Raw genomic sequence first — 26,562 nt, 5'->3', positions numbered from 1 at the left:
CTGGTTCTTTTGGGGCACCATAGGCTAAACTTACTCTCCTTTGACAATGAAGAGAAACGGATTTTAATCAGGGATAGGGGAGGATGTAAGAATCTGCTGTCAAAAGACCTGTTTCTGTTTTAAAAAGAAAAATCATTGAAAGAACAGTAGCTTTAGAGCAGGTCTGTCCAACTTCAGCAACTTTAAGACTGGTGGACTTCAATTCCCAGAATTCCCCAGCCAGGCATACTGGCTGGGGAATTCTGGGAGTTGCAGTCCACCAATCTTAAAAGTTAGCCATTTCGGACAGCCCTGCCATAGAAGGGTGCATTAGAGGTCAGCTATTGAAGGCTGTGGGACACGGCGGCTCAGTGGCTAAGACTGCTGAGATTGTCGATCAGAAAGGTCGGCAGTTCGGCAGTTCGAATCCCTAGCACCACGTAATGGAGTGAGCTCCCGTTACTTGTCCCAGCTTCTGCCAACCTAGCCGTTCGAAAGCAAGTAAAAAATGCATGTAGAAAAATGGGAACCACCTTTGGTGGGAAGGTAATGGCGTTCCGTGCGCCTTTGGCGTTGAGTCATGCCAGCCACATGACCATGGAGAGAGCTGGCTCTTCGGCTTTGAAACGGAGATGAGCCTCGCCCCCTAGAGTCAGGAACGACTAGCACATATGTGCAAGGGGAACCTTTACCTTTATTCAAGGCTGAAATCTTCCAATTGCACAGTTTGTGTCCAAACTCCTGGTCTTAAATGACCCATATGGGCCAGTCCCTCTCCCTCTTTCAGCCCAATCCACCTCACCGGGTCATGGGAAAATAGGTGGGGGAAGTTATGTTAGATATATTCGCCGCCTTGAGCTATTTTGTAAAAACAATGAAGGCAAAATACAACTAACTGTTTAGTTTAGCGTCTTGTTTAATGTCTCGTTCAATGAAAAGAAGGACCAGGGGAGACATGATAGCTGTGTTCCAATATCTCAGGGGTTGCCACAAAGAAGAGGGAGTCAAAGTATTCTCCAAGGCACCTGAGGGCAGAACAAGAAGCAATGGGTGGAAACTAATCAAGGAGAGAAGCAACTTAGAACTGAGGAGAAATTTCCTGACAGTGAGAACAATTAATCAGTGTAAGGACTTGGCTCCAAAAGTTAGAAGACCTTTAAGGTTCCTTCCAACTGTTATTCTATTCTATTCTATTCTATTCTATTCCACCCTACTCTACTCTATTCTCTACTCTACTTTACTCTACACTCTACTCTACACTCCATCCAACTTTACTCTACTCTATTCTACTCTACACTCTATCCTACTCTACTCTATTCATATTCTATTCTACTCTACACTCTACTTGACTCAACTCTACTCTATACTCGATTTTACTCTACTCTACTCTACACTCCATCCAACTTTACTCTACTCTATTCTACTCTACACTCTATCCTACTCTACTCTATTCGTTTCTATTCTACTCTACACTCTACTTGACTCAACTCTACTCTATACTCGATTTTACTCTACTCTACTCTACACTCCATCCAACTTTACTCTACTCTATTCTACTCTACACTCTATCCTACTCTACTCTATTCGTTTCTATTCTACTCTACACTCTACTTGACTCAACTCTACTCTATACTCGATTTTACTCTACTCTACTCTACTCTACACCCTACTCTGCTCTATACTCTATTCTATTCTAATTCAATTCTATATAAATAAAATCTTAGTTGCCATGAAACGTTCAACTCCAGCTTTGCCCTCCAGAACAACCAAGGCTAACAGGACCATCCAATCCTTTGGCTGCCTGGAAATTCAGCTCTCGGGAAAGTAGGCAGCCTTGCAGGAAGAGAAAAATTGTCTATTTGATTTTTAAAAAATTTTTTACTCCGATGAAAATGTTTAAAGGCATAGGAGATGGGCAGGGAGGAAGGAGGGGAGAGAAGCATTAGGATAGGAAGATACCCAGCCTGTGTGAGATGCAGAGGCGATCTCTGGTGGGAAATGTATCAGTAAAGGAGAATATTTGTAGCCCTGGGATGAAATTTAGGGTCTCCAAGCGTAATGCTTTTCTTGCAGGCGTTTCATGCTCCAAACTAGGTAACATCATCAGTGCAATGCATCAACCATAGAACAATGAAGTGTTTTGCAGTGAGATGGGCATATAAATTTAATAAATGAAATAATAATAGTTAAAAAACAATCAAGGTGGCTTGCTGACAGTCGCCAAGCAGGAGCCATTCAAAAGCCCATCAGTACACCAGGTCTCATCTTGAGATAATCGGAGGTTATCGATCTCACCAACATGGTTTTCAGGATGGCTGATTGGAATTTCACCGGGACATCCCCAAAGCCCTTTCCAACTTGGTTTCTTTACCAAAAAGTAATTCAAATGGGGGAGGGAGTCCTTACGTTGAAGATTGGAGAAGAAGGTGAGGTGAGAAACGGAAAGGGAGACTAGTTGGAGGAGTGGATAGATTGAATGGATGGATGGATTTTAAAGGAGATATAGGATATATAGTGAGGGATAGATAGAGGGACAGACAGACAGACATAGAGAAAGAGAGAGAGAGAAAGGCAGGAAACCCTATACCGTTTCAGACAAATGGCTATCCAACATCTCCTTAAAGACTTTCAGTGTTGGAGCATTCACAACCTCTGGAGGCAAATTCTGTTCCACTGATTGATTGTTCTCACTGTCAGGAAATTCCTCCTTAATTCCAGATTGCTTTGACCTTAATCCTCCCGAGCCCCCTTTGTGGACCATGCAAGGTACATCTTAATAGAATAGAATAGAACAGAATAGAATAGAATAGAATAGTTACAAAGGACCTTGAAGGTCTTCTAGTCCAACCCCCTGCCTAGGCAGGAAACTCTATACCGTTTCAGACAAATGGCTATCCAACATCTTCTTAAAGACTTCCAGTGTTGGGGCATCCACAACTTCTGGAGGCAACTTCTGTTCCACTGATTAATTGTTCTAACTGTCAGGAAATTTCTCCTTAGTTCTAACTTGCTTCTCTCCTTGATTAGTTTCCACCCATTGCTTCCTGTTCTGCCCTCAGGTGCTTTGGAGAATAGCTTGACTCCCTCTTCTTTGTGGCATCCCCTGAGATATTGGAAGACTGCTATCATGTCTCCCCTAGTCCTTCTTTTCATTAAACATTAGTCATACCCAGTTCCTGCAACCATTCTTCATATGTTTCAGCCTCCAGTCCCCTAATCATCTTTGTTGCTCTTCTCTGCACTCTTTTTGGAGTCTCAGCACCTGCTTTTACATCATGGTGACCAAAACTGGATGCCGTATTCCAAGTGTGGCCTTAACAAGGGTTTATAAAGTGGCATTAACCCTTCACGTGATCTTGATTCCATCCCTTTGTTTATGCAGCCTAGAACTGTGTTGGGTTTTTTGGCAGCTGCTGCACACAGCTGGCTCCTATTTAAATGGTTGTCCACTAGGACTCCAAGATCCCTCTCACTACTATTGAGCCAGGTACCACCTATACTCTTACCTGTGCATGTGGCTTTTCTTGCCTAAATGTAGGGCCTAACTTTTTTCACCCTTGGATTTCATTTTGTAAGATAGCGCCCAGTGTTCAAGTCTGTCCAGATCCTTCTCTATCTTGAGCCCATCCCAGGCTAATTCCTTTTCACAGCCCCTCTTTCTTGGCTCGTTGGAGCAAAAAAAAACAGTTGAATCAGAGTGAAGCCCCCTCTTCCTTTTTCTTCTCCCACTCCAAGTCATGTCTTCCTGGTGTGCCAGCTTGGTGGAGCGACCGAGCGGGGGGAGATGGCTGGAAGCGTGCACCTGCATAATTTAAAATGTGCCTCACGGACACAGATTCGCGTTTCAAAGAAAGGGGGATAAAACACCAGGGAAATTGAAACGCCTGCCATTGTCATCTCTTTGCAGCTGCGGTGCGCGATGAGTTTCAGGATGCCACTCACCCTGGCGTGGATCGTGGTTCTTCTCGCCTGCCAATCCTGCTTAGGTAAGAACGGAGATCCAGAAGAGTTTTTGGTGGGTTCGGGATGGGCAGTCCTTGACTTACGGCCGTAGTTTGGTTTGGTTTGGTTTATTTGGATTTATATGCCGCCCTTCTCCAAAGGGACTCAGGGCGGCGTACAACATTAAAAAACATACATCTCAAAAGTTAAAAAAAAGATTAAACCCATTTCCAAAAAAACAAACCGAATTTTTTTAAAAATACATTTAAAATAAGTTAAAATTAGAATTAACAGGCCAGGCCGGCTTGCTGGAAAAGCCAACTTTTTAGGGCGCGTCGGAAGGACCGGAGGTCAGGGATTATGCGGAGCTCCGGGGGCAGCTCATTCCAGAGGGAAGGCGCTCCCACAGAGAAGGCTCTCCCCCTGGGGGTCACCAGCAGACACTGCCTGGCCGACGGCACCCTGAGGAGGCCAACTCTATGGTATTGTACTGGACGGTGGGAGGCTAGTGGTGGCAGTAGGTGGTCTCGCAGGTACCTTGGGCCTAAGCCATGGAGCGCTTTAAAGGTCATAATTAATACCTTGAATCGCACCCGGAAAACAACCGGCAACCAGTGCATGCTGCCTAAAAGGGGTGTAACATGGGAGCATCTAGGTACCCCCAGGACAACCCGCGCGGCCACATTATGGACCAGCTGAAGCCTCCGGGTGCTCTTCAAGGGCAGCCCCATGTAGAGAGCATTGCAGTAGTCCAGGCGAGAAAGGACGAGGGCATGAGTGACTGTGCACAGAGCATCCCGATCCAGGAAGGGGCGCAACTGACGTACCAGGCGAACCTGGTAAAAGGCCCCCCTGGTCATGGCCGTCAGGTGTTCTTCTAAACTAAGCCATGTATCCAGGAGGACTCCCAGATTGCGGGCCTTCTCTGAGGGGGCTAAAATTTCTCCTCCTTTCGTCAAAGATGGAACAAGATGTACAAATCGGGATGACAGAAACCACAGCCACTCAGTCTTGGAGGGATTGAGCTTGAGCCTGTTCCTCCCCATCCAGATCCGCACAGCCTCCAGGCATCGGGACATCACGTCGAGGGCATCGTTTGGGTGGTTTGGGGTAGAGATGAAAAGTTGGGTATCATCAGCATATTGATGATACCGTACCCCAAAACCACGGATGATCTCGCCCAGCGGTTTCATGTATATGTTGAACAGGAGGGGTGAGAGAACCGACCCCTGGGGCACCCCACAAGTGACGCGCCTGGGGGTCGATCTCTGCCCTCCAGTCAACACAAACTGCGACCTATCCGACAGGTAGGAGGAGAACCACCATAAAACGGTGCCCCCCACTCCCAACCCCCCGAGTCGGCACAGTAGGATACCATGGTCGATGGTATCGAAAGCCGCCGAGAGGTCTAATAGGACCAGGACAGAGGAACAGCCCCTGTCCCGGGCCAGCCAGAGATCATCGACCAACGCGACCAATGCCGTCTCCGTGCAGTACCCGGGCCTGAAACCCGACTGAAATGGATCCAGGTAGACAGCTTCATCCAGGTACTGGGGAAGCTGACGTGCTACCACACTCTCGACAACCTTCGCTACAAAGCGAAGGTTGGAGACCGGACGATAGTTGGCTAAAGAAGCTGGGTCCAGGGAAGGCTTCTTGAGGAGGGGCCTCACCACCGCCTCCTTCAAGGCGGTGGGAAAAAAACCCTCTCTCAATGAAGTGTTGGTAATCGCCTGGAGCCAGCCTCGTGTCTCCTCCCAGGAAGCCGAAACTAACCAAGAAGGACACGGGTCCAGCACACAAGTGGCAGCACTGAGTCTCCCCATAATCCTGTCCATGCCTTCGGGGGTCACAGGGTCAAACCCATCCCAGATTGTCTCCTCAAGATTCATCCCCGTCGGCTCGCCCGAATCTACCCAGTCAGAGTCCAAGCCTGTCCAGATCTGAGCAATTTTATCCTGCAGATACTGAACAAATTCTTCAGTCCTACCCTGCAAGGGGTCTTCCCCAGTTCCTTGGTTAAGTAAGGAGCGGGTCACTCTAAACAGGGCGGCTGGGCAGTTATCTGTGGATGCGATAAGAGCGGGAAAATATTGCCGTTTTGCCGCTTCTATCGCCACTAAGTAGGATTTAATATAAATTCTTACTAGTGTTTGATCAGATTCGGACCGGCTGGCCCTCCAGCCACTCTCTAGGCGTCTTTTCTGGCGTTTCATCTCCCGGAGCTCCCCGGTAAACCAGGGAGCCATCCGGGATCGACACCGGGTCAGAGGCCGCAAAGGCACAACACGATCCAAAGCCCCAGCGGCAGCCCTATCCCAGGCTCCCACTAGGGCTTCGGTCGAGTTGTGAGCAAGGGATTCAGGAAATGTCCCAAGCTCCATCAGAAACCTTTCGGGGTCCATCAGGTGCCTGGGGCGGAACCATCTAGTTGGTTCCGCCTCCCTGCAGCGAGGGGTAGCGGTATGGAAGTCAAGCCTGATGAGGAAATGATCAGATCATGACAAGGGTTGAATAGAAATATCCCCTAAATCTAGATCATTCATCCACTGCCCAGAGACAAACATCAGGTCGAGCGTGTGTCCCCCATTATGGGTGGGGTCTTGAATTAACTGAGTTAGGTCCATAGCTGTCATGGAAGCCATGAACTCCCGAGCTGACTCGGATGTCTCGCCAATGGAAGGCAGATTGAAATCCCCCAGGACCATGAGCCTGGGGAAATCAACCGCCAATCCAGCTAATACATCCAACAGCTCCGGCAGGGCTGATGAAACATAGCAGGGAGACAGGTATGTAACAAAAAGGCCCACCTGAGCTCCAAGGCCCCACTTCACAAAGAGGGACTCACACCCGCCTATCTGAGGCACAGTGACCTCATGAGGTCTGAGACTTTCCCTAATAACCACCGCTACCCCCCCCCGCCCCTGCCCTGGACTCTCGGCTGGTGAAACGCCCGGAAGCCTGGTGGGCATAGTTCGCTCAGGGGCACACACCCCTCATGGCCCAACCAGGTCTCCGTAATGCACGCCAGGTCCGCTCTACCCTCTTGTATGAGGTCGTAAATGAGGGGAGCCTTATGTACCACAGACCTGGCGTTAAGCGACACCAGCCGGAGACCAGGGTCCTGTAATCCCAGGCACCCAGGGGTGAAAGAAGGGCGATGAGGGTCGGAACACGCGATTGCTCTCAAACAGCAAACCCGCGTCCTCCGAACATCATTTGGCCCTCGGCCCCCACCATATCTGCCTCAACATTTCGGTCTCTAAACGAGACATCGGTTAAGGGAGTTTTCCTCCATTTTATGACCTTCCTTGCTGCAGTTGTGACGTGAATCACTGCATTTGTTAAATAACAGGTGGTCCTCGACTTACAACATTTTGCTTAGTGACCGTTCATAGTTACAACGGCGCCAAAAATGTGACTTAGGACTGTGTTTCACACTTGCGACCTTTGTAGTATCCTCATGGTCACGTGATCAGAATTCAGACACCTGGCAGCTGACTCATACTTATGACGGTTGCAGCGTCACGTGATCCCCTCTTGCGACCTTCTGACCAGCAAAGTCAAGGGGAAAGCCCGATGCACTTAACAACCATGTTGCTGACTTATGAACTGCAATGATTCACTTAACAACTGTGGCAAGAAAGGTCATTAAATGGGGCAAAAGTCACTGAAGAAATGTCTCGCTTAGCAACAGAAATGTTGGGCTCAACTGTCATCATAAGTACAGGACTACCTGTAGTTAAGTGAGTCTGGCTTCCCCATTCACTTTGCCCGTCAGGAAGTCATAAAAGCGGGTCGCGTGACCCCAGGCGCCGTGACCGTCATAACTATGAGTCAGTGGCTGCAGCAGGTCCTGTGTGAAAAAGAAGTCACTTTTTTTCCCCAGTGCCGTGGTCACATCGGTCCCTAAATAGAACCGTTGTAAGTCGAGGACTACCTGTAAACTTGGCTTGAGCTCCTGTTTGTCAACCAGATCATTTGCAGGTGTCAAATCAATAATCACCCCCCTGAAGCTGCTCTCTTTTCCTCTTGGCCTTCACTGCAATTAAATGGCCCAGGAAAATAAACCACAGGACACTGACCTAGTTCTCCAGTCTAAATGCAAGCCCTTGCTCATTTTCAAGCGCAGGCAGTCCTCGACTTACGACCGGTTGCTTAGCAACCATTTGAAGTTACTACAGCAGGCTTCCCAGAAGATCCATTTACCGATCGTAGCCCTCAAACTTACAACAGTTGGTTTAGGGATGATTCAAAGTTACTACGGCACTGAGGAAAAAGTGGCGTGAGTTTTTTTTTCACACTTACGACCGTTTGGGCCTCCCCATGGTCACATGATTGACAAGGAGTAGTGCGCTGGCCTAGGAGTGGAGCTCTCGCCTCACAATCGGGAGGCTGCGAGTTCGATCCTAGGTAGAGGCAGCTATTTCTCCCTCTGGGCACACTGGGAATATATCTGCTGAACAAAACTCCGCGCTGGCAACAGGAAAGGCATCGGGCCACTAATACAATGTGCTAGCTCCATTCAGATGCCCAGACTCCGCCCTGCAAGGGATTATGGCGTTGTTAAAAGACGTGATCAGCAGTCAGATGCTTGGCAACTGACTCCTACTGGGTTTGTACAGGTAGTCCTCAACTTCCAACATTTACATTCATTTAGTGCCCGTTTGAAGTTACAATGGCACTGAAAAAGTGACCTATGGCCATTTTTCACACAGATGACCATTGCAGCATCCCCGTGGTCATGTGATTTACATTGAGATGCTTCACAGCCGACTCACATTTATGACGGTCGCAGTGTCCTGGGTGATACAATCCCCTTTTGCGACCTTCTGACAAGCAAAGTCAGGGAGGAAGCCAGATTCACTTAACAACCATGTTACTAACTTAACAACTGTGATGATTCAGTTAACAACGGTGACAGGAAAGATCGTAAAATGGAGCAAAACTCACTTAGCAAATGTCTCACTTAGCAACGGAAAATTGGTCGTACGTCGAGGACGACCTGTTTTATCCGTTTCAAAGTTCCACCTTCACCCCAGGGGTTAAGCAAGGCAGTTGTTAAGGGAGCTTGGCCCCATTTTTACATCCTGTTTGCCGCAGTCATTAAGTGAATCATTGCAGTTGTTAGGTGAATCATACACTGTATGTCTCACTTAAAGATTGTGGGTAATTTGCTTAATGACCAGAGAAGAAGCAAGGTTATATGGTCACACATGATGTTTGGTTTAACGGCCATAATGCTTTGTGACCAAATCACTAATAGCAATTGGGGTCGCTAAGTGAGGACGGCAAATCTAGACAGCCTACTAAAAAGCAGAGACATCTCCCTGCCAACACAAGTGGGTCTAGTCAAGGCTCTGGTTTTCCCAGTTGCAATGGATGGCTGTGAAGGTTGGACCATAAGGAAGGCTGAGCGCCAAAGAATGGAGGCCTTTGGGCTCTGGTGCTGGAGAAGACTCCTGCGAGTCCCCTGGACTGCAAGGCAATCCAACTGGTCAGTCCTAGAGGAGATCAACCCTGACCGCTCTTTAGAAGGCCAGATCCTGAAGAGGAAACTCAAAGACTTTGGCCACCTGATGAGAAGAAAGGACTCCCTGGAGAAGAGCCTCATGTTAGGAACGATGAAGGGCAAAAGAAGAAGGGGACGGCAGAGAATGAGGGGGATGGATGGAGTCACCAAAGCAGTAGCCCTGAGCTTAAATGGACTCCAGAGGATGGTAGAGGACAGGACGGCCTGGAGGAACATTGTCCATGGGGTCGCGATGGGTCAAACATGACTGCTCGACTAACAACAACAAGTGAGGACGACCAGCATAAATCTCTCAATGTCACCTACAACAACCACCATGACATTTCCTCCAGATTCCTTTCGGCTAGTTTCCCTCTCTGTACGGTTCTTATTCTTTCTTTTTATTCCTTTTCTTTTTAATTTAAAAAATGGTGTCAAGAAGGGGAAAGCAATTTCCTGTTTTGCAATAGATTCAGAGCCTGGGGCTACATCCCTTCCGATGAAGATTGCACCTGATGCGCAGGTGGGAATCAACGTAAACCTTCCACCCCCGCTGGAGAATCCGAGGAAAACTTTTAGAACAAAGACCATCGAATCCTCAGGCTGGGAGTCTAGGGGCCAACCGGAAGTTTGGAGACCAACTTCTGGTAGGCCAGTTGAGCCTGTTTTTCACCCTCCCCAGGCTCCTGAGGCTTTCCCAGAGCCTGGGGAGGGCAAAAACGGCCTCCCCTGGCCCTCCAGAAGGCCGAAAATCATCAGCGTACATGCACACTTGATCTGACAGCTCGCGTGCCAGCAGATATGGCTCTGCGTGCCACCTGTGGCTTACCATCATGGCCCTATACCCTTTCAGACAAATGGTGCTCCAATCTCTTCTTAAAAACCTCCAATGATAAATCACTCAATTTCTGGAGGCAATCTGTTCCGCTGGTTAATTGTTCTCACTGTCAGGGATTTTCTCCTCAGTTCCAAGTTGCTTCTCTCCTTGATTAGTTTCCACCCATTGCTTCTTGTTCTACCCTCAGGTGCCTTGGATAATAGTTTGACTCCCTCTTCTTTGTGGAAACCCCTGAGATATTGGAACACTGCTATCATGTCTCCCCTAGTCCTTCTTTCTCTTAAGCTAGACATACCCAGTTCCTGCAACCGTTCTTCGTAGGTTTTAGCCTCCAGTACCCTAATCATCTTTGTTGCTCTTCTCTGCACTCTAGTTCTAGAGTCTCCACAGCTTTTCTACATCGTGGTGACCAGAACTGAATGCAAGATATTCCAAGTGTGGCCTTACCAAGGCATTATAAAGTGGTATTAACCCTTCACGTGATCTTGATTCTATCCCTCTGTAGATATAGCCAATTCCTGCAACCGTTCTTCATATGTTTTAGCCTCCAGTCCCTTAATCCTCTTTGTTGCTCTTCTCTGCACTCTTTCTAGAGTCTCCACATCTTTTTTTACATCGTGGCGACCAAAACTGAATGCAGTGGGTGAATTGTCTTCCTCTACTTGGACAGTTTCGGATTTCCTACCTTCCACTTGCTGTTTCTCTCTGTTCCTCTCTGAGCCACGTTCTCTCCATATTCAATAGCTGCCTTATTATTATTTTTTTCTCCTTTTCTCTCTTTCTTTCTGTGCCGGCTTCGTGGAAGTAGTGGAGGGAACATTGTGTCCAGGGCTGCAAATTTTTGGAAGAAAGCCAGCCGGCTCCCGGGTTCTTTTTCATCAGCACCAGCCCCCCAGGGAAGGGGAAGGGGATTCCAAGCGGCTTTGCAGGAAGGGACTCTGGGTTGGTGGTGAAAGTCCTTGTAGCTGCTGATCCTCTCCCTCCCCAGAGGTCTCGTGCAGTTAGTGCTGCAATTACGAATCCAATTTTAATTCTTCCCTCCATTATGAATTAATTAGATCATGGGGTGTGCAAATCCCAGAGTCTCTCTCTCCCACCCCTCACTCCCACAGCCCCTTTAAACCTGAGATGTTCTCTCACGGGTCCATCCCAAAAGCCACCTTTGAATGGTCATGTTTGATGTGATACGCAGGGAGTCAGCACATCGACGGAATGCCATTTTTAATCCCAAATCTGTGGTTTTCTTGAAGACATTTCACTACCCAGCTAGGTAACATCATCAGGGCACGCCTGATAAAATGCTTGCAAGGAAACCTCCAAGCTCTGAGAGCATCAAGGATTCCCACAGTTCAACCCTGAACGCCAAACTTTCTTTATTGTTGGAATTCCAAATCTGTTCGATTTAATGTGGGGCTTGTCCTGCATCCACCCTGTGTGTGTGTGTGAGAGAGAGAGAGAGGAGAGGGGAGGAGAGGAGAGGAGAGGAGAGGAGAGAGAGAGAGAGAGAGGGAGAGAGAGAGAGAGAGAGATATGGAAAAAGAAAGAGAGGGACAGTAAGAGAGAGAGAAAAAAGAGAAAGAAGAGAAAAAGAAAAAGAAAGAAAGGAATAGTGAGAGAAAGAAAGAGCGAGGAAGAAAAATGAAGAAAGAATCAGATGAAAAAGAGGCAGAAAGAAAGAAAGAAAAGAGAGAGAAAGAGAAAGAGAATGAGAGAAAGAAAGAAAGAGGAAGAAAAGGGAAGAAAGAGAAAGGTGAAATAATAAAGAGAAAGTAAGAAAGAAAGAAAGAAAGAAAGAAAGAAAGAAAGAAAGAAAGAAAGAAAGAAAGAAAGAAAGGAGAGAGAGAGGAAGAGTGAGAGAGAGAGGAAGTAAAAGAAGAAAGAGAAAGAGGAAAAAGAAAATGAGAGAAAAAGAAAGGAAGGAAGAAAGGAAGGGAAGAGAGAAAGAGGGAATGAGAGAAAGAGAAAGGAAGAAAGAGAAAGATGGAAAAGAGAAAGAAAGAAAAAGAAAGAAAGAAAGCATTCTCACTTCTAATTTTTGTATTAGTTTATAGTATAAAATACAAAAATACAAAAGGAAATAATAGGACCCAGAGGGGAGGGGAGGGGGAAGAGAGAAGTGTCGAAGAAGAGAGGGAGGGAAAGGGTGGGGAATGCACCGACTCCCTCTGTTGCAGTAGGATAAGGCATTAACATCAAACCTCAACTTTTTACTTTTCCATAATATTATAAACTAGCCATTTCTATAACAACCAATCAATCTAATCAGTAAAACCTAAAATCAAAGTTTCATTTTCCCCCCCACCTCAGGTAGAAAGTCCAGAAGTGGTTTCCAAGTGGAAACAAAGTACTTACATTCTTTTCTTTGATCAAAAACGGTCAATTAAGCCATCTAAAAGCACGCACAACATCACTGGCCATGCCCTGAGTGTGCTTGAATTGAGAGATGACACCACAGTAGTCCTCGACTTACAACCATTTCTTTAGCGACCGTTCAAAATTACAACCACACTGAAAAAAGGGACTTATAACCGGTTCCTGCACCTACAATGGTTGAGTATCCCCTGTGTGATCAAAATTTGAGCGTGTGGAAACCAGGACATACTTATGATGGCTGCGGTATCCTGGTCACGTGATCAACACTTGTAACCTTCCCAGCCAGCTTCTGACAAGCCAAGTCAATGGGGGAAGCCAGGTTCGCTTAACGACCGCATGAGTCACTTAACAAATGCAGCAATTTGCTTTAACAACTATGGGGGAAAAGGTCATACAATTGGACACAGCTCACTTAACGATCTTAGCCGTGGAAATTCCGATGCCAACTGCGGTCGTAAATCGAGGACTACCTGTATAGCAACGGATTCCTTGGCAAGGCCACACTTGGAATACAGCATTCCGTTTTGGTCGCCACGATGTAAAAAAGATGTGGAGACTCTGGACTTACTTTACTTTACTTACTTTATTTGAACTTTTATACCGCCCCTCTCCCCAAAGGGACTTGGGACGGTGTACAGTCAGATAAAACACATAAATAAATCGAAAGTACAAACATAATTACATACTCAGTACCTAAAAGAGGAGGCTATAAGAAACTGTACATAAAGCAAAGCATTTAAAAACAATATTTAAAATAACCCCTAAAAAATACCCAATTAAAAATATCTGCCAGGAGGTAGAATAAGACTATGAATGGGCCAAGCCGGCTAAATGGAACAGGTGAGTCTTCAGTTTTTGTCGGAAGGAGCGGAAGTCGGTGGTGGTTCTAATATCGGGGGGGAGGTCATTCCAGAGGGTTGGGCCCATCACAGAGAAGGCTCTACTCCTAGGCGCCGCCTGTTGGCACTGCTTAGTGGACGGCACCCGGAGGAGTCCCTCTCTGTGAGAGCGGATAGGTCGCAGGGAAGTGTGTGGTAGGATGCGATCCCGCAAGTAACTAGGTCCTGAGCCATGGAGCGCTTTAGAGATGGTAAGAGTGCAGAGAAGAGCAACAAAGAGGATTAGGGGACTGGAGGCTAAAACATAGGAAGAACGGTTGCAGGAACTGGGTATGTCTAGCTTAAGAGAAAGAAGGACCAGGGGAGACATGATAGCAGTGTTCCAATATCTCAGGGGTTTCCACAAAGAAGAGGTAGTCAAGCTATTCCCCAAGGCACCTGAGGGTAGAACAAGAAGTAATGGGTGGAAACTAATCAAGGAGAGAAGCAACTTAGAACTAAGGAAAAATTTCCTCACAGTCAGAACAATTAATCAGTAGAACAACTTGTCTCCAGAAGTTGTGAATGCTCCAACACTTGAAGTCTTTAAGAAGATGTTGGATAGCCATCTGTCTGAAGTGGTGTAGAGTTTCCTGCCTAAGCAGAGGGTTGGACTAGAAAACCTCCAAGGTCCCTTCCAACTCTGTTATTCTATTTTTTAAAAAAATCAGATTCTGGGTGAGGAATAAGGGGTTGGAATAAGTGATCTCCAGGTACCCTTTTAATCATTCTATACTAGAAGAAATTCCAACCAGTAAATCAGGTTTCCATGGAGATTAATCTAACTCTGTGGTCTCTAGGAGTCAAGACCCAGTTGATGGCACATAATCAATCAAACCAGATTGGTTTAAGAGTCTTACAGAAAGATTGGACTCTGAAAATATCTTTAAATAAAGCTAGATGAAGCCACCATTGAAGATGTGGTAATGATGAAATCCTGCATTGGGCAAAGCTTGGAACAGAATAACAGAGTAACAGAACAACAGAGCTGGAAGGGACCTTGGAGGTCTTCTAGTCCAACCCCTAGCTCAAGAAGGAGACCCTATACCATTCCAGACAAGTGGTTGCCCAGTCTCTTCTTAAAAGCCTCCAGTGATGAAGCACCTACAATTTCTGGAGGCAAATTGTTCCACTGGTTAATTGTTCTCACTGTCAGGAAATTTCTCCTATGTTGCTTCTCTCCTTGATTAGTAAGAGGAAGAAGAGGAGGAAGAAAAATACCCAAAGAGGAGGAGGAAGAAGGAGAGGAACAGGAAAAGGAGAAGAGAATGAAAAGGAGGAAGAAGTGGGGGGAGAGAGAAGAAAAGGAGGAGGAAGAGAAATAATAAGAGAAGGAAGAGAAGAGGAAAAGGATGGACAAGAGGAAGAAGTAGGAAAGGGGAAGGAAAGAAGAAAAAGAGGGAGAGGAGGAGAAGAGGAAAAAAGAGAAAGAAGAAAATGAGGGACAAGAGGAAGAAGAATGAAAGAAGAAAAAGAGGGAGAAGAGGGGGAGGAAGAGGAAGAAGAAAAGGAAAAAGAAAAGGAGAGACAAACGGAAGAGGCAGAAAGGGGGAAGGAAGAGAAAGAAGAAGAAGAGGAAGAGGAGACGAGGAAGAAAAAGAGGAGGAAGTGAAAGATGAAACGGAGGAGGAAGAAGAAAAGGAACTTTCTATTGTTGGCCTAATACAGGGGTGTCCAAACTTGGCAACTTTAAGACTTGTGGACTTCAACTCCCAGAATTCCCCAGCCAGCTGGCTGGGGAATTCTGGGAGTTGAAGTCCACAAGTCTTAAAGTTGCCAAGTTTGGACACCCCTGGCCTAATAACAGTCAGTTTCTTTTTAGCACTGACTTAAATTTAGTTCAAAACATTCCAATTTCTTCACCAACAGAGTAAGAAGAACTGACTGAAGCAATCTGAATGTAGGAGGAGGAAAATAGATCCAGACCAGGGGTGGGTCCTGGCCACTATTATTGCTAGTTCGCTCGTGCGCGTGCACGCATTGAATGCGCTCTGTGTGCGTATGCGCAATTCAATAGAAATAGTTCTGTGGATGCACAGAACTAAGAAAAAAAGATGGCGGCGACCGGGGAACCAGTTTGGGGGCGTGGCCAGCCTGGGTCACTGCGGATACTGCGACCCAAGCCGCCATGCCACGACCAGTTCGGCCGAACCTGGCTGAACCAGTAGGAACCCACCTCTGACCCAGACTAAGGACTTTTGGCAGTCTAAGTCGAGGGCTAACGTTCTCCTCCGTCTCCTCTTCAACTTCCACCTCTTTGTGGCCTGGTGTGGAGCTACAACATAGAAAGGGCTGGAGAAGTTGGACCAGGATTAACTTTACAACTTTGTGATGTTTACCCCAAACTTGTTTTTTTTTAAAAAAACTGTCAGGTTTTTTTTAAAAGATGTGGACAGATGTGAAGCCTGCAGATCTGAGTATCTTTATTTCATTACCCAAACTAGGTAATATCATCCATAGTAGCACTGATGATGTGGTCTAGTTGGGTAATCAAATGTCTGCAAGAAAACAACCAACCTCAGAAAAACACCAAGGACTTCACAGTCCTCTCCTTCTGCTCCCCCTTCTCTCTCCTCCTCTCCACTAACCCCACTCCCTTCTAGCACTGAGGATGTTACCTTGCTAGGTAGTGAGATGTCTGCAAGAAGTTAAGAGAGCACCAAGGACTCCGTAGTCATCTCCTCCTCCTCCTCTCCACAAACCCCACTCCCTTCTAGCATTGAGGATGTTACCTAGCTAGGTAGTGAGATGTCTGCAAGAAGTTAAGAGAGCTCCAAGGATCCCATAGTCATCTCCTCCTCCTCCTCCTCCTCCTCCTCCTCCTCCTCCTCCTCCTCCTCTAGCATTGAAAATGTTACCTACTGTAGTTGGGTAATGAAACGTCTGTAGAAAAACAACCAAGCTTAGAGAGTACCAAGGACCCCACAGTCCTCCCCTCCTCCTCCTCTCCACAAACTCCACTGTCACTCATGATGTTACCTAGTTTAGGTAATTGTTGGGGGATTTCAGACCCTGCCTTCCCTCTCTCTCTCTCTCTCTCTCTCTCTCTCTCTCTCTCTCTCTCTCTCTCTCTCTCTCTCTCTCTCTGTCCTCGCAAAATCAAGTCCAGATTTCTCATCAAATTCATTTCCTCTCCGCCGTCCTCTTTCGGACTCCGCGGCTGGACTGATGAAGCAGATGACAGCCGGCGTTTATGCGGGCCGAACGTCTTCCCTGAGTGTTTGCAAAGAATCAGACGCCAACTTGATGGCCCTTCATCAAAAATCAATTGCTCTCAGCCTGCTGGCGAAGCAATTGAACCGTCTCTTGTAATCACTCCCTGCGCCCCGGCTTGCTGATCTGGCATTCGTGCTGTCCTGAAGCCATGCCAATCTTTTCCCCTGCGATGCGCCAAGCGCACTCCTCGCAGCATGGAGCTGTTTGGAAACATGTGGCAGAGGTTTTGCATGAGATGGAACCAGCGTCTCTCGATGCTTTGCTAGGCGCTCTTCTTTTCTCGGAGACGGTTGCTTCTGCGGGGGGCTCAAATTTTCTAATTTCACCCTTTGTTTCTGGCCCTCAACTCATACATCCACGGTCTGTTTCTGCCCCCAGAGTGAGTCACTCCTAATCTCTCCCATCTGTTCTGGTGCGGTTTCAAAGGGGTAAGACGTGCAATAGGAAATCTCTTTTCTCCCCTCTGAAATGTATTATTAATCATTCTGGTAACTGGTTTGCGGTTGTTTTTTTAATGTGTACACTTTATAGTAATTATCAGATTAATCTTAGGCAGAAGGTGATTAGGATTCGTACTATGAACATATGTGTGTTTACTGCAATAAGCAGGAATCTGAAGTCAAAACACAGCACAAACTGGGCCTCCCCAGGGAGAGGGGTGCCACAGTCCCCCTCCTCCCAAATTTATTTCAATTAGATAAGCCTTTGGATTAATTTGGTTTTTTTTTTCATCCTGTGCAACATTAAGAAGTCCATAAATGCTGGCTGGGGAATTCTGGGAGTTGAAGTCCACAAATGCTGGCTGGGGAATTCTGGGAGTCAAAGTCCACAAATCCTGGCTGAGGAATTCTGGGAGTCGAAGTCCACAAATGCTGGCTGGGGAATTCTGGGAGTCGAAGTCCACAAATGGTGGCTGGGGAATTCTGGGAGTCGAAGTCCACAAATGCTGCCTGGGGAATTCTGGGAGTCGAAGTCCACATATCCTGACGGGAATTCTGGGAGTCGAAGTCCACAAATGCTGGCTGGGGAATTCTGGGAGTCGAAGTCCACAAGTCCTGGCTGAAGATTTCTGGGAGTTGAAGTCCATCCATCTTCAAATTCACAAGCTTTAAAAGGCTGAGAGATGGATTATCTGAAGGCGAGGCTGTCAAAGGGAGGAGGTGAAGAGATTCAAGACGGCCTTTACATTCATACAAAGCAAAGTCTGCCCTTTGGACGAAGATTGTAGTTTTTTCAGCCTCTGTTTTAGAAGTGGTTTGCTGACGCTTCTTAGAGCTGTGAAAGAGGCATAGGCCCCAAACCATTCAGCTTGCTTCCTGCCTAACCCAGGACTTGAACTCATGGTCTCCTGGTGACTTTGAGGCACAAAGACCCTGTTGCTTTGTTTATTCTAGACTTAAACCCCTTTCAGCTCCTATAACTGTGTCTTCTGTCTCGGTTTCTCTTTAAGGAGTGATGCCCAAAACTCTCGAGATTAAGTATTGTGTCAGCTTCTGGGGAAAGAACATCACATGCTACTGGGATCTTCTTCCAGAGATGGATTCTCCAACTACCTACACCCTCCAAGTCACGGAGTAAGCATTCCTCGTGGCTCCCTTGCAGAAGGTATTGGTGGGAGTTACTGGTGAAGCACAGTTGTGTTGTGCAAAGAGGACAACCAAAGCTTTCTCCAGCCTGCTTGAGCAGTGGGTTGGACTAAAAGACCTTCAAGGTTCCTTCCAATTCTGTTATTCTATGTTTTGTGCTCTGTGTTCTAAATCAGCTGTTCCCAACCCTTGCCCAGCTGGGGAGGGGGAGAGAGAGTGGTAGTCCGGCAGGCACATGCATGTGTGTGCAGCTCAACTCATGCAAGTGGCAATCTATTCCATTATTAGTGTAATTCTTGTCCCACAGTGAGTTGGCCATGGTGAGTTGGCCGTGACAAGTTGGTTGTGATGAGTTGGTTGTGATGAGTTGGCCGTGGTGAGTTGGCCGTGGTGAGTTGGTTGTGATGAGTTGGCCATGATGAGTTGGTTATGATGAGGTGGCCGTGGCCAGTTGGCTGTGATGAGTTGGTCATGGTGAGTTGGTGTGATGAGTTGGCTGTGGTGAGTTGGTTGTGATGAGCTGGCCGTGGCGAGTTGGTTTTGATGAGTTGGCCATGATGAGTTGACTGCGATGAGTTGGTCTTGGTAAGTTGGCCATGGTGAGTTGGTTGTGATGAGTTGGCCGATTGGCCATGGTGAGTTGGTTGTGATGAGTTGGCCGATTGGCCATGGTGAGTTGGTTGTGATGAGTTGGCCATGGTGAGTTGGTTATGATGAGGTGGCCGTGGCGAGTTGGTTGTGATGAGTTGGTTGTGATGAGTTGGCCATGGTGAGTTGGTTGTGATGAGGTGGCCGTGGCGAGTTGGTTGTGATGAGTTGGTTGTGATGAGTTGGCCATGGTGAGTTGGTTGTGATGAGTTGGCCGTGATGAGTTGATTGTGGTGGGTTGGTTCTGATGAGTTGGTCGTGATGAATTGGCCGTGGCAAGTTGGCCGTGGCAAGTTGGTTGTGATGAATTGGCCATGATGAGTTGATTATGATAAGTTGGCCATGATGAGTGGGTCATGATCAGTTGACCATGGCGAGTTGGCTGTGGGGAGTTGGTCATGGCGAGTTGGCCATGGTGAATTGGCCGTGACGAGTTGGCCATGGTGAGGTGGCTGTGGCAAATTGCCATAGACCAAGCTGGTTATACCAAAACCCACAACGTTTTGGCAAAAGAGTCATAAAATATGGTCAGGTGAATGCAGGATGCTGTAAATTTAGCCAAATTGCCAAGCACCCGAATTGTGTTTTAAGTGTATAAAACAGTGTCATCATCCAGGCTCTCTCCGTCACTTGCTGCCTCCAACAGCTGCTTTGCACCCCTTTTGATGTTCCTGGTGCCAAGTAACCAACAGGAGTTTTAGATCCTATCATTGCTGGTTCCTTTTCTGCAGGGAAGCTGGACGCTGCCAAAGAGACTTTGGCCTCCCCAAGAATTGCGTGGCTGATCCAGGAGAACGTTGGTGCGGCGTTCCGGTGGAGAATCTCTTTGCTTTCTACAAGATCAAATTAATCGCACAGAACCAGCAGCTGCAGGCTGACTCCTCGGAGAAGTGCCTGCACGGAATGAGCATTGGTAAGCCGAGGGAAAGGGAGAGGAAACAGCTGGGGAGGGGGAGAGAGAGTGGTAGTCCTTCTCTTTCTCCGTCTTCTTCTTCTACTCTTCCTTCTCCTCCTCCTTCTCCTCCTCTTTCTGCTCCTCTTCCTCCTTCAATAACTACTTCTCCTCTTTCTCCTTCTCCTTCCTCTACTCTTCCTCCTCCTTCTCATCTTCCTTCTCCTTCTCTTTCTCTTTCTCCTTCTTCTCCTCTTCCTCCTCCTCCTCCTCCTCCTGTAACTTGTTCTCCTCTTTCTCCTCCTCTTCCTCCTCCTCCTCCTCCTGTAACTTGTTCTCCTCTTTCTCCTCCTCTTCCTCCTCCTCTTCCTCCTTCTATAACTTCTTCTCCTTCTCCTTCTCCTTCCTCTACTCTTCCTCCTCCTTCTCTTCCTCCTCTTTCTATAACTTCTCCTTTTTCCTCCTCCTCCTCTTTCTCCTCTTCTTCCTCCTTCTTCTTCTCCTTCTATAACTTCTCTTCCTCCTCCTTCTCCTTCTTCTCTTTCTCTTTCCATGGCTCCTCCTCTGGCTCTACTCCTCATCCTTTTCTCCTCCTTCTCATTCTCAGCGTTTTGAAGCTGGCATTGTAATGCTCGCTCTTGTCTGCTTATCAAATCAAGAGTCTCCAAAGTGCAGTGACGTGCGGTGAGGTTTATGGCTGGTGAGGCTGGTGACGTCATCAGGAAGGAGGGGAATGGGACCACGTGTGCTGGAGGCTCAGGCTGCCTCAGCCTCCAGCACACGTGATCCCATTCCCCGCCTTCCTGAGCGTGCTCTGCCTGCTCGCGCTCCGCAGTCCTCGAAAGCGACTGGGGAACGACGAGAACCTTCCTGCCTCTGCTGGACTTTGCGCGCTCCAGCAGAGGCAGGAAGGTTCTCGTCGTTCCCCAGTCGCTTTTGTGGCTTCGTCATCCGGGAGCTCCGACAACATTTCTGCCTCCGCCGCTCCTGGGCGCGGCCGGACGGATGTAGCCACAGCGACGCCGAGGCGGTCCAGGCGGACAAAAGAGCGAGCGAGGCAGCCTGATCCTCGGTCGCTTGCCCGCCGGACTGCCTTGGCACCATTCTGGCTACCTCCATCCGGCCGCGCGGCCGGACGGATGTATATAATATTATAATATATAATTATATAATTATATTGACCGCACGTCCCTGCTCAAGTGTGGCGGGCCAAAATATAAATCAAATGAATGATAATTCCCTCAGTTACAGCTTCTTAACAACTCTGGCAGCAGGACAACCTGTGTTACAGTTTGAAATACAGGTAGTCGTCACCTTACAACCACAGCTGAGCCAACGTTTCTGCTGCTGAGCAAAGACATGGCGTTTTGCCCCATTTTATGACCTTTCATGCCAAACCTTCTGTTAAGTGAATCACTGCAATTGTTAGTAACCTGGTTGTTAAGTGAATCTGGCTTCCCCGTTGACTTTGCTTGTCAGAAGGTCGCAAAAGAACACTGCAACCATCGTCAATACGAGTCAGTTGCCCAGCATCTGAATTTTGATCCCCAAACCACGGGGATGCTGCAACAGTCGTAAGTGTGAAAAATGGTCACTATTTTCAGTGCTGCTGTATGTCAGAGTTTCAAATTGCATCTGAAAGTAAATCAGAATCGGAGGCAAAGTCTAGCTCAAAGTTCCAATTGATGAAGAGAGCCATGTTGGCACATCTGGGAAAACCCGAATCTAAAAGCTTCCCGGTTTTCCCCACCCAGTTGAAAGTTCAGGATCTTGCCTCCACGCCCACAAGTCCATCCCATGGTCCAATCTCCCACTGCCATGCTGGCAGTTTCCACCCATCCAGTTCCGGTCAGGTGCAAAGTTGCAAAGGATGACCTTGGCTTTCTAGAAAGAATTTTGCTATGGCTACACAGCATCCAACTCTGTACAATCCCCCTTCCCGTTTTCCCACAATAGAAGATGCATAGTAGAATAATAGAAAGTGTGGCAGGCCAAAGATCCGAAAGAAAAGATGGCTGCAGGCCTGACACTGCAACTTTGAATAGTCACTAAATGAACCATTGTAAGTTGAGGACTACTGTGTTTCCCCGAAAATACGACCTAATCAGAAAGTAAGTCCTAGCTTGATTTTTATACATGTGCCCAATATAAGCCCTGACCCACCCCCCAAATAAGCCCTAGTTAAGACCCCACCCACTCCAGGGTGCACAGGTAAAAAATAAGTTATGGTGAGCATGGGAGGGGGATGGAGCTGCCCTACTGACAGTTTGCAGCCTTCTCCCATTTCTTCTGCAGCCGACAAGGCTTTCCTGAAGGCCTCTGTAGCCGATAACAGATCTCTGGATCGATCTGGAGCTCTGCTATCGACTGAAGAGGCCTTCAGGAAAGCCTTGCTGGCCTAGACGGATGAAGACGCACCTGAAGGTCTCTGGTAGCAAAAAAGAGGCCGGGGGCAACGCTCGCAAGTGAGATGAGTCACTGGACGACATCCCCCCGAAAATAAGCCCTGGTGCCTTTTTTTGGTGGTGAACAAAATAGAAGACAGTGTCTTATTTTGGGGAAAACACGGTGCCTGTTGTTCTGACCTAGGCTTCCTGAGAAATGGTGGTGGGTTCTGGAACCTGTTGCAACTGGTACGGTGCAATGGGGCCGGGCGTCCACCACATAAAAGCGTGCAGTGCACTTGCACACGTGTGCAGCACACGCATGTGTACTTACCGCTCACGACACTCCGCAATGCTCCGGAATGCTCCAGCTGCTTGGCGGAGCATTGCGCAGGTGCTGTACACTCCGTGTGTGTTCATGGAAGCCCCCAAAACCTCAAATACCAGTAAGGAGCACAGGTGGGCAAGTGGCCCCTCCGAAGCACCGTACCAGAACAGTACCTGGTGCTCCCGGCAGGCACGGGTGTGCCCGTACTGGGGCGTACCAGTCGTAACCCACCACTGCTGAGAAAGCATATGACAATCTTAGTCCCATAAACCTTATTTTATTCATATGGCTGTAAATTATGGTCATTAACCGTCCGCAAGGCTTCACAAACGTCTGTGAAGATTCCGACAGATGTCTGCTCGAGTTGCCACAGTCTTTCAGGGGAATGTTAATAAACACCCACCTTATCTCCCTTGGAATGCTGCCAGAGACCTAATTGCCAAATGCAGAGCAAGGCCAAACTTAGCACAGAGTCAAACAGAACTTTTCAAAGCTTGAACCGACCAGATGAACGAATTGCTTCCTGCAAAAGCTCATGTCCCATTCGCTCCTCTTTTATGTCTTATGGGAGGGGCCAATCATCTCCAAGCCTTACTCCCAAGTCGACCCTGTTTTCTTAATTGTTCTTGCCTTCTGGCAGCTCTGCGCATGCGCACACTGGGAACAGGCTCCCATTGTTCTTCTGCCCCACTGATGTCAGACTCCAGAGGCTTCGGAGGCAGCAAATAACTACCCAATGGCCTTGGCCCCCTCATCAGAGCCTTCCCCAGATTCCATGTTCCTCCCTGACCTCCTCACTGTCCGAATCTGCTGCCTGCTCTGCTGGCCGCTGGTGGGCCACAGCATCTGTATCCCCAGGGCTTCCTAGGAAGATGGGTGAAATCACTACAACCCCACATTTTGAGGTGGAAAAGACCTGAGTGCTGCCCTATAACCTTCTTCCCATTGCTCATCCTAGTGAAACTGAGTCCACCCGTATTGAATGTGGTTGCACCCCAAAGCCGCTGCCTGCAGCCACAGTGGAACCAGCCTGGGGATGAGCTGATATCGGCAACAGAGGCCCAGTACGAGATCCAGTACTGTGACCTGGTGGAGTTGTCTTGCCTGCAGGTAGGTGCCAAGCTTTTTCAGTACCAAACGGGTTACAGGTGTTCCTCGACTTACAGCGAAAATTGAGCCCCGAATATCCATCACCGAGACAGTTGTGAAGTGACGTTTGCCCCATTTTACAACTTTCCTTGCCACAGTTGTTAAACGAATCACTGGAGTTAGTATCACATGGTTGTTAAGTGAATTCGGCTTCCTAGTAACATGGTTGTTAAGTGAATCTGGCTTCTTCATGGAGTTTGCCTGTCAGAAGGTCGCAAAGAGGGATCGCCTGACCCCGGGATGCTGCAACTGGTGTAAATACAGGTAGTCCTCAACTTACAACATGTTCGTTGAGTCACTAAAGTTACAACAGCACTGGAAAAAGTGAACTATGATTGTTTTTCACACTTACAACCGTTGCAGCCTCCCCACGGTCATATCATCAAAATTCAGATGTTTGGCCACTGATTCACACTTACGACGGTTGCCAGGTCCTGCAGTCACGTGATCCCTGTTTGCAACCTTCTGACAAGCAAAGTTGTTGCTAAGATTCACAATCATGTTGCTAACTCAACAAATGCAATGATTCACTTAACCACGGTGGCAAGGAAGGTCGTAAAATGGGGCGAGTGCACTTAGCAAGTGTTTCACATAACAATGTAAATTTTGGGCTCAATTGCTGTCGTAACTTGAGGACTACCTGTCCATGCCAATTGGCCAAGCCTTTGAATTTTGATCGCTTGACCATGGGGATACTGCGACAGTTGTTAAGTGTGAAAAACAGTCATTGATCCCCTTGTTCCAGTGCCGTTGTAATTTTGAATAGTCACTCAGTGAATGGTTGTGTGGTAGAACTAGTGTGGTGGCCTAGAGGTGGAGCTCTCACCTCACAATCAGGAGAATGTGAGTTCGATCCTAGGTAGAGTCAGATATTTCTCTCTCTCACAATGAGAATATATCTGCTGAACAAAACTCCACATTGGCAACAAGAAAGGCATCTGGCCATTAAAACACTCTGCAAGCTGCATTCAATTGGCCAGACTCCACCTCGCAAGGGATTATGGGGTCATTAAAAGATGATGATGATGATGATGATGATGATGATGATGATGATGACGACTCAGTGAATGGTTGTAAGTCCAGAAGGGCCTTCATTTAGGTTAATTTCCCCTGGCAGGTCTAACTTTAAACTCACATGAATATGAGGTCAAACACTTAACCCTGGTGCACACACTCAACAGGTAAATTTTACAGCACTGGAGAATGTACCACTTTCGGCAAACATCTGTGGGCTGTTCCCCTTCACCAACTACTCTGTGCAAGTACGGGCAAAATATCTGCAGAATTCTGCTTTCCAAAGCGATGGTGATCCTCTTTGGAGCGACTGGAGTTTGGAGACATTTGCAAGGACCCTTCCGGCAGGTATGGGAATTCAACTGTTTTTAGTCGATGTGATTGGATTACACATTGCTGTATTGCAAGAGGCTGGGATTTCATGCAGTGGACCTGTTCTGACACCCCACCCCCAGGCCTGTGAATAAACCAGAACACAGGCTTGGCTGTTTGCCCCTGTTTAATTACTGAGATAACGAATCCTTTGGCTGAGGGCCCAGACAACTCAGTTCAATAGAGTAGCTCTGCAGCAACCCAGATAATTCAAATGAAGCAACGCAGATAGTCCAAACGAACAGACACGGCTAGAATACACAGATAGATTTTCTTAACTACTAATTCGAACGGTTGTTTCCTGCAAATGTTCCCCTCCCAACGCCTCACCTATAATCTCTCTTGGGAGGGGCCAATCCACAACCACCTGTGCTTAATCATCTTCTGTGAGTCTGCCTACGGAGTTGCTGCTTCCGTTTCTCAGCCCTTCTCAATCTAGCATCAGGGACAAACTGCCTTTGATCCTCCCCACTGCTCCATGCCTCAGGCGCCTCCTGGTGGCCAACCAGCCTCTCTGGTCCCTGCTCTGAGTCTGAACCCTGCACAGGGCCCTCCACATCGTCCAGGGCAGACTCATATGGTTCCTCGCTATTCAAGTCCATCAGCAGCTCAACCAGATCCTGCTGGGCCACAACAGAACCCTTATTCATTAGTTCTGCAGCTTATCAAGTATGCCCAGAATGGACACCAAAAATGTAGAACTGGTGGGTTTTTTAAAAGAGGGGGTAGCTGTGTTTTAAGTGATTTACAACATAGGTTTAATCCAGGGGTGTCCAAACTTGGGAAATTTTAAGACTTGTAGACTTCAACTCCCAGAATTCCCCAGCCATGTTGGTTGCGGAATTCTAGGAGTTAAAGTCCACAACTCTTAAAGTTCTCAAGTTTGGACACACCTAGCTTAAGCTCTTTCGATTCCTCTGGATTCAGCCCTTTCCTAAATTTGGGCTTATTTTTCTCTCTGGGATGATTAAATGCCAAAAAGTCTGCAAAGCTTAAGGCATCAGAATAACAGAGTAACAGAGTTGGAAGATCTCCTAGAGATCTTCTAGTCCAACCCCCTGCTCAAGCAGGAAACACTACACCATTTCAGACAAATGGTCGTCCAACATCTTCTTAAAGACTTCCAGTGTTGGGGCATTCACAACTTCTGGAGGCAATTCTGTTCCACTGATTAATTGTTCTCACTATCAGGAAGTTTCTCCTCTGTTCTAGGCTGCTCCTCTCCTTGATTATTTTCCACCCATTGCTTCTTTCTATTTTTTTTATAAAAAGTTTTTATTTATTTTTTATTTTCAAAACAAACACAACCTATCCTCCTTTACATACTGTAGAAAGTGTATCAGTTGGTTACAAAAAGCCTTACGTGCGCCTCTTCCACAGTCAACAAACATAATTCATATTAACTCAAGTATTTTAACTCAGATATTTGTACATGTTACCATCATCGTACC

At 47.3% G+C, this 26,562-nt stretch overlaps 1 protein-coding gene across 2 annotated transcripts in view; it reads left to right on the top strand.

Moving 5' to 3' along the window:
- LOC309394889 (granulocyte colony-stimulating factor receptor-like) overlaps window positions 1-26,562 on the top strand; it is a 64,349-nt gene that overhangs the window by 2,414 nt on the left and 35,373 nt on the right. For both annotated transcript variants that reach the window (XM_081958560.1, XM_081958559.1), the window contains exons 3-7: window positions 3,887-3,965; window positions 18,189-18,312; window positions 19,704-19,885; window positions 23,535-23,686; window positions 24,907-25,087. In XM_081958560.1, coding sequence (XP_081814686.1) covers window positions 3,899-3,965; window positions 18,189-18,312; window positions 19,704-19,885; window positions 23,535-23,686; window positions 24,907-25,087 — 706 coding nt within the window. In that variant the 5' untranslated portion in view covers window positions 3,887-3,898. The remainder of the gene's footprint in view (window positions 1-3,886; window positions 3,966-18,188; window positions 18,313-19,703; window positions 19,886-23,534; window positions 23,687-24,906; window positions 25,088-26,562) is intronic.

This window comes from Natrix helvetica (genome assembly GCF_964273705.1).
Source record: "Natrix helvetica genome assembly, chromosome: 1".
NCBI lineage: Eukaryota > Metazoa > Chordata > Lepidosauria > Squamata > Natricidae > Natrix > Natrix helvetica.
Note: the sequence above shows the minus strand (reverse complement) of the source record. Positions and strands in the feature narration are given on the sequence as shown.